Below are 8,497 nucleotides of genomic sequence, written 5' to 3'. Positions count from 1 at the left end.
TACCTACTGCTGACGCTTAGCTAGCCACATGTGGGTCTGAAGATGATTTGTATCATTTTCTTTATTAGACGATACATATTCATGACATAGCTGTCATTCCTAAATATAGCAATAATTTAAAATAAAATATTTTATAACTTTAAGAAAATAACCAACATTCTTAAGTTTCAAAATATTCACACTTTCAAAGTCTACATTTTAGTGTTTAGCCAAATTACAGGAAGAAAATTTAACAAGAAAATGGAAAAGCACCTTTGGGAATTAAATGTAAGCCATACTATCTAACTAGTGCTTATGTTTCACAGACTAGATCACCAAGTGATCCCACTATGCAGGAGTCCCAAAACCTCTTGTGTATTTCGTCCGTGGAAGTATTTTGCTATAGAAGTAGAAACTCCTGATCATTACAGGCAAATTAGTTTCCAGTTTGCAGCAAGTCAAGGGTAGCTGGCCATGGTTTCTTTTCCAACTTACATAAGCTTTCTTAATACAAGATTCCTGGAGACAAAACACTCACTAGCTTTTAGTTTGTGGGGAAAAAACAAAAACAAAAACAAAGCAAAAAGCTAACAAAACAAAGCTAAAAAGCTTTTCTTGCCAAACAAATGAAGTACACAGTTGTCTTATTTTTTTCATATAAAACACATGGCTGTCTCTCACAAAGTTCAGAATTAACTCTGTACAGCAAGGGCATCTTCCTCTACCAGGGAGAGTTCAAGGGAGTTTTCATTAGTGCTAGTCTTCACCCTGAAGTTGAAAGAACCATAGAGTTTGGCAGACTCTTTGGAGGAGGCAAATCTATTTCGACGATAGAGCTCCCCCTTCCACATAGACATCATTAGCAAGCATGAGAGAACGACTCCCCCCAGTGTGAGGAGGCAGAGGCCAGCAATCACACAGCGGTCCAGGTGTGCACCTAGCCTGGCACTCTCCTTTTCTAGGCGTTCCATCTCCCGGGCTGCCACTGTGTTGGGATCCACTGTCACCTCACGTGGGACAATGTAAGAAATGATCACCAACAAGATACCAGTGACCAAGAACAAGATGGCGCTGATGAAACCATAGTCTATGGACTTTCCTGAAGATGTGGCTTCTGAACTTGTATCATCTTCATCTTCAGATATCAAAGACATGGGAGCCTCCTGGGACCATTCATTATGGTTTCCCCATCCAAGATCTCCAGGGTGATTATTGCCTTTGGCTGATGGGGACCTCTGACTTCTCTGTTCCAAGTTGACATTCTCATCCACATAAGTGAAAGAAGTTTCTAGTTCCTGGCTGCAACAATTGCAAACTTTACGATCTGCCATTACTTGGTTGTTCCTTGAGTCAGAAGGTCCTGATGGGAAGAAACTTGTCAGAATATCATTGTCTTGGAGCAAGGAGGTTGGAGATGCTGGAGAAGGGCTACGTTTAGACACTTCGACCACAGATGTCCTCGGTGTGGAGCAAAGAGCAGCTCTGATGGCTGCCTCTTCTGCATGATCACCAGGAGTTTCTCCTGAGCTCCACTCCACAGCACTGCACAGCTCCACTGGGCTGTTCCTCTTAGTCAGGGACTGGAGCTCCATGGGAGCTAGTTAAAATTCTCCCAGAAATTTACAAATGTTCTACCAGTGGCAACACAAATAAAAACCTGGCAGGATCTATGCCCATTCAGAAGGGAGGCCAGGTCCTCTGGTCCCTGTTTCCTTTACAGCCATGGCTGGTTGAGGACACCTTGGCCTCAGTTCCTCAGTTCCCCTGAGAGGGGCAAAAATGAGAAAGGGAACCTGGGGGCAGAAGATCATGGAAGGGGCGAATCTCCTCAGTTGTCACAGGGGTTAGCCGTCAGGGCAGAAAAGGAGCAAGGTGGATGTGGCAGAATCTCTGGGGAGAGCACACTGCCGTCACCAAGCCAAATTTATCCAGAGACTCACACATTCCCATGACAGAATCCCTCAAATGAGAAGGCAAGTTTCCTGTAGAAAGACACAAATGAGAAAGGCAGGGCTGTTTCGTTTTGTTTGTTTGTTTGTTTTTGTTTTTTTAGCAGAGCTGCTGAATTTCTGGAGGTCTTGAGCAAAAGCAGAGTTCCTAACAATTCAGTTAGAGTGTATATCTCCACCCCAGAGAAGATCAGAACAGATTCTAATACAGATTCGCTTTAATAAGTGCATGCTCCTATCAGCTGGGTGCCCTTGCATAGGCACCCTGACTTAGAGGCTCTGAAGTGAATGGAAAGGATGACTTAATCACCCAGTGACCAACAAGAGGAATCAGTTCTAGTGATTCACTTATTCATATATCTAGCAGCCACTGAACACAGCCCAGGGCCCTGTGTTAATATGTACTTTTCTGCTTAATTCTCTCCCTGTTCCACAGAGGCAGCTTACACACTTCACTGTGGTTTCTACAAAACACAGTGAGCCTGTCCACTTCACACACATATACTGCCTGCTCCCACAGAGTATCTGCTGCTCCACTCACAATAGTCTCAGTGGCTCTGAGTTACTTCTTCCGACAGTGCCAACAAACAAGCACAAGAAAGTGGCCATTTCTGGATAGGGGAAAAAGATAAACCCACAACATCACATCAAGGCAAAGAAGTGAGAAACGATTTCCACGGCACTGCCTCATCTCCACTGCACCAAGAGCCTTGATAGGACAGAACTCTGTTGAACAGAAAGCCATCTGTCCATCTTTTCCTGCCTCTTCTAGCTTCCGGGGGAATAAAAATTCACCCTCCACTCTCACTAAATATAGGGGGTTTAATCAAGGACTTCTTTTGTTTTTATTTCAATCCAGAGTGGTTTAACCCACGGCTGAGGAGTAGGGGTCAAAATCCCAACTCCAGAAGCTGGTAACAGAGGGTACAAGCAAGACAGCCCTAAGACAGGGCTAAGACAGCCAGGCAGCTCACAGAAAGGAAAATAAATTCTACATGTTTCCTGCTGTACTTCAAGCCCTCCCACCCCACTCCGACATCAATTGCACTAAAAATACAAAAAGAGCAACGACAAAAAGGAGAAAAACACAGTGCTAAGTGCAAGAAAACCATAACGGGATCAGAGTTTTCGCTGGCTAAGTGGACAAGCCCCTACTGAAGGATCCTTCAATGAAATAGGCGATGGAGACTGGTTTCATCAATTACCGAAAAGAAATCCTCACAGATGAGTCCCTGAGGCAAGAGTCGCTCTGATTAACCTTTGGCACAATTAACTAATCATATTACACTCTTTTAGATAAAATCCGCAGGGTTCTTTACGAAACTTCTCTCTTATCTCTCTCTTCCTCTCGCTCTCTCTCTCTCTCCTTTCCTCTCTCTCTTTCCGCTGTATTGGAGACTCACTAACTGTACAGTCGATTTGCAGATCCGTAATCCAGCTCAGTGAAGGATGGATAATCCCAGGGGACCAGCTAAAGGTCTCTTCTTCCCTCCCCCTTCCCTCCTCTCTCTGATCTGTTTAAAAGCTCAGTTAATGAGATTGCACCTCCAAGGCAGGGGGCAGCGTTTTCCCTAGTCTGCTGCGCCTCAATTAAAGGCAGTAAAATATGGACAGAACTGACAGGGACAAAGCTGGTCTGCAGAAGACCACCAAGAGATGTGGGATGCTGGCTGAAGGATGAGCGCGCTGGGTTTAAAAGACCCACCATCCGCACTCGATAGCGGAGCCCCCAACAGACTGCGGGATCGATCAGTCCTCCCAGCGAACTCTTGGCCCATCAAGGCACCTGCAGTCTAGCTGCGTCCACTGAGTTCCTGCAGGCACCTAGGGCGGGGAGTGGGGAAATGTGCCCCGGCTCCTTTTAGCTCCAGGCTCGGGCTCTCTCTCCACTCTGCGCGCTTCCTCCCCATGCCACTCTCTGTTACTCACCTTCTCCTTTGGCCACCCAGTGGAGCTGCAGTCTGGAGCAGTCGCGTCTGCTAGGCTCGGGAAAAAGTCTGCTATTCCCCAGCCGCAGCACTTGTAGCCTGTGTTCCCCGCCTGGTTCCGCTGGGTGGGCGGTGCCCGCCTAGTAGGGCTGGGCGGGGCAGGGCGGGGCGGGGTGTTCCCTTTTACTGAGCATCCCGGGAGATGTAGTTCAGAAGAAGTCTGCCTCCCTCTTGTTTGCTTTGCCCATACCTCCGGGATTTTACTGCTCTAGAGAACAGTTTCCTCCATCCATTCATTTACCTGCCTGAGCTTCAAACTCTTGCCTCTGTAAGGTGAGTGTGTCTCCCTTATCTTCCCATCCTACTATCCTCCCAGCCTCAAGTGCAGCCACAGGATTCTGGAGGAGGACTGGGGAAACCAGTGTTACATATAGTTCAGTGTGCCAAGCACTTTGCATACTTTGTCATATTTAATAGTCAAAACGCATTTTAAAGTACAAGGTTTTTACTAATCTTCCTTTTAGAATAAAAAACAAGACTCCTAGGGATTCAGTGTTTCCTGCTCGACAAGGATACAAATTCCATAAATTTTGAAATCATATCCAGGAGTGTGGTTCCACAGTCATCATCACCTTTCCCATAAAATAGGCAGAAATATGAACACCGAGGGTAACAGTTCCTGTTCACAAGTTTATCACCCATACTTATTGTTACATCTTGTATCCGATAATGTATTACTAAATTGGAAATAAAAGGACAGAAGCAGAATTTTTTATTGCCAGGGCCTTTTCAATACATTTAACTTAATTCATTCAATTTTCGAGGTAGGGTATAAGTACTCACTTTTACCTGAATTACAAAATAGTAGACAAATTCATGCGACTGGTATTCAGTAAATTAAGCATTATGTTATACTGATTGTTGGGGGGCATAGGGTAAGAGAGAGGTCAGGTTGGGTAGGGTTTCAGCTCTTGAGACAGGCCAAATTAATACCCTCTTCTATGCAGAGTAATTTTCAACAGCCTATAGCCACATATCTTGGAAATACATGTTTTTGTGCATCATCTCCAGTTGTGCAGCACCTCCTTTGGAGTGACTTTGAGACCACTGATGGATTCCATCTAAGGAGCAAAGATTACAGTTATCTATGGCATCTTTTGCTTCCAAGTAGCTCACATAAATGCTGCAGTCACTTGAGAGACAGATCAGCTTCCTCAAGAGACACCACAAATGATAATGCCATTTATTTTACTTCACAAAAATTTGACAAAATTCGGTCTCATGGTTCTTTAGAACATATCCTTTTTGAAATCTGTTTGTTCTACAATTCTATTATAACTCGCTACACCATTAGTTCTGGATACATGTGCCATTTTTTTTCCTTTGGATTAATAAACTGTTTTCTTTTGAGAATATATTTTCTCTGTTCTCCTGTTCCATTCAGACTTCAAGGACATACTTGCCAACCTTATCTATGAGGTAACCTCTCACTCAGTACTATAGATTGGAAGTAGAACCCAAGCACAGCATAGGTGTCCAAAAGGGAACAACTATGATATTAAAATATCTTGAACTGATAAGGAGGTGCAGAAGGAGGGTATTTAGTGAAAGGAGGAGATCTTGACAATATAAAAAGCTAACTAGAGATAAATTAAAGTTCATAAAATCAAATATATTTACACCCTGGTTTTCCAAAGCAGAAAGCAGAACCAGACAGCTAATAATATCTATTAGTGCTAATACATTACCACTGTAGATGTTTGCACTTTCTTTGTAAGGAGTTTAGCAGTATTGTTAAACTCATTTTGCAATGTAGAAATTAAACTTTGACAAAGTATACTCTTTCTACCAAAATCTAAGAACCAATAACCAACATTCTAACTTGATTGTGTCTGGTTCCAACAAGGGCATCTTTGCTACACACTATGCTCATCAGTCTTTTGTCACATATTCTTTTTCATGGCAGTCATATATAAGAGGTAACACACAGGTGTAACATTGAAGGTTTCTCATGCCAATCATTCCAGGGCTGCAACATCTTGGGAGCCTATAGGACAACATCGTAGGCTAATGGAGTAGGTGAGCTACCATTGCCATAATTTACTGGTACAGCTTGGATGTTAGGACACAGACTAGGAAGCTCTGTGGGGTTTAGTTAGGAGACTGACTTGGCATTTGATATAAGCAAGGACATTCTAATAGTTTTTATTTATTTATTTATTTATTTATTTATTTATTTATTTATTTATTTATTTATTTACATTCTAATAGTTTTGCATGGAATGTCTCAGGAAAGTGAATTCCATATTAGTGAGCTTCGTAGAAAAAGACAGAGCCATTTATTAACAGAGCTAATAACCTCCATGGTCTTCCTGATAAACTGATTCTAATTTATGTCTCTTACATGAGGTACTAGGAATCAATAGCCTCTGGGTTTGTCAACACTGGAATTTTAAATATTTATTTATTATCTACTACCTTGTGACATATCTTGAACAGCTAGGTAACTCCTAAATTTGCAGCTTAGGCACCTGAATGTCTAATGTTCACTGTAAACATCTTAAGATCACTACTAACACGTTACACATCTTATATAATGCAGAAAGTTCAATCTTTCTCCATCATTCAGTGAAGTAATATGACAAAATTCATTTGAGACATGAAATGATTATCAGCTGTTCTATCATTCCCTATTATTACCAAATGAACATAAAATAAAATAAAACAAAACATTAGACTCCACATATCTCTAACATTAAAAAGTCGTTTTGGGGGCTTGAGAGATTGCTCACTGGCTAAGCATACTTGTTCTTGTAGAGGACCTGGGTTCAATTCACAACCATGCACAAATCCAGATACAGGAAATCTGACTCCCTCTTCTGACTTCCACAGGCACTAGGCAGGAATGTAGTTCACAGACATACAAAAATTAATTACATGTCAATATACTACAAATTTTCATTTAGAATTTTGCAGAGAAAAGGGGTAAAGGAAGATTGGCTGAGTTCATGAAAGGCAAGCTCTGCAAAAATTCCATTTGCTAGAAAAAAAAAAAACCAAAACTGTACTCCATCATGCATTGCCATATCTAAAACATTCCCCAAAGCCTGACATTGAAACTTTTTTGAAGAGATTTTCTTGGTCAACATCCTAAACTTCTTCCTATTTGGTACCCTAATGGCATAATTCACTTCCCTTTAAACTGTAATTTTACATATACATTTGTTCATATGTACTTTACACTGCTTTCAATGTGTTTCTCCTTCCAAAGTTAAATTTAGCTTCCTTGAAAACTAGCAGCATCTTCTGTTAGAAGCTATGAGCATGACATAGTGTAGCATATATCCAATAGCAAATAGACCCATTGTGTCTATCAAAGCCATTGACCTTAATAAAATGATAGCATTAAGAATCTACATAATGATTTTGATTTACATAAATCTTGATATGTCTCTGATATTGGAAGAGAATCATTATTATACTGAATTAAGTAGCAATAAAATAGACTGTGAGTAAATTGGAATTTAAGTCAAGAGTAGTACTGCAACTTTTAACATCTAGCCTCTTTACAAAGTATGTCATCAAATTTTCTCTACTCAGCCAAAATGATAAAGACTAATTGCAAATAAACTTCCTTACAGGACTTAATGTTTTCATAAGAGGCTGAGCAGTGGAGAAACAAAAACAAAAACAAAACAAACAACAACAAAAGATTTTGGAATAGGTTGCTTAAAGTTTGAAAATAGCTCAATGAGTATGACTGATTTCATAATTTTTTCAAGTAAAAAATTATTAAGTTGTAAATTTAATAATATGCTTACCGTGGCTGTGCAGTTTTGTTAAATAAACCTGGTGGCTGAAACACTGACAACATAAGAGTCTGAGAGTCAGTGTTTTTCCCAACAGAGGGAGTTCCCCATAGCTATTCAAAGTGGTTTTCTTTTCTTTTTTTCTCCTCTCTCTCTGTCTGTCTGTCTCTCCCTTTGAGTGAATTAAGATATCAATAAAAGCCAGCTCTCCCAATTTGTATTCAGTAATTCAAAACCTGTCGAATACTGGATGAATTGAAGAAAGATGCAACTGTGAAAAACATTTGAGTATCAGAAATTTAAGGAAATTTTGTGCACCTTCTGTTGAGGATAACTAGGCAAGCTGGACAAAAAATATAAAACATTTTTTTTTCTTGAAAACATACAAAGTTGGGGCTGGAGAGGTGGCTCAATGGTTAAGAGCACTGTCTGCTCTTCCAAAGGACCTGGGTTCGATTCCCAGCACCCACATGGCAGCTCACAACCGTCTGTAACCCCAATTCCAAGGGATCTGACACCTTCACACTAACACACATAAAATAAAATTAAATAGATTATTAAAAAAAAAAAAGAAAACATACAAAGTTACTGGAATGGTATCACTAGGCTGAGTCAAGAGGACAGGACAAGCCAAAGAGATCCTTTGTTTTAGATAAAACAAAGAGAGCTTTGTTTTAGATAAAATGTTGGAAGAGTTCAAAGGGCATGGTGATAGAGGAAGGGACTAAGGAGAGGGATCAGAAGGGTCTTAACTTCACCAAGAAATGGAGCTAGAAGAAATTGTTTTTATTTTCTCAACATTGGTTTGAACCCTAAAATATTTCATCCCAGC

General features: G+C 40.8%; 1 protein-coding gene across 1 annotated transcript; it reads right to left on the bottom strand.

Annotated features, from left to right (window-relative positions):
* Positions 1–202: 202 nt before the first annotated feature.
* Positions 203–1,901, bottom strand: Tmem74 (transmembrane protein 74). The gene has a single exon (XM_055626567.1). It carries the CDS (start codon positions 1,569–1,571, stop codon positions 672–674), a length of 900 nt encoding a protein of 299 aa, XP_055482542.1. The 5' UTR covers positions 1,572–1,901; the 3' UTR covers positions 203–671.
* Between the last annotated feature and the right edge of the window lie 6,596 nt (positions 1,902–8,497).

The sequence above is a fragment of the Psammomys obesus genome, unplaced genomic scaffold (genome assembly GCF_907164565.1).
Source record: "Psammomys obesus unplaced genomic scaffold, mPsaObe1.curated_primary_1811, whole genome shotgun sequence".
NCBI classification, from domain to species: Eukaryota; Metazoa; Chordata; class Mammalia; order Rodentia; family Muridae; genus Psammomys; species Psammomys obesus.
The sequence above is the reverse complement of the archived record's forward strand: the minus strand, read 5'-3'. Positions and strand labels throughout refer to the sequence as shown.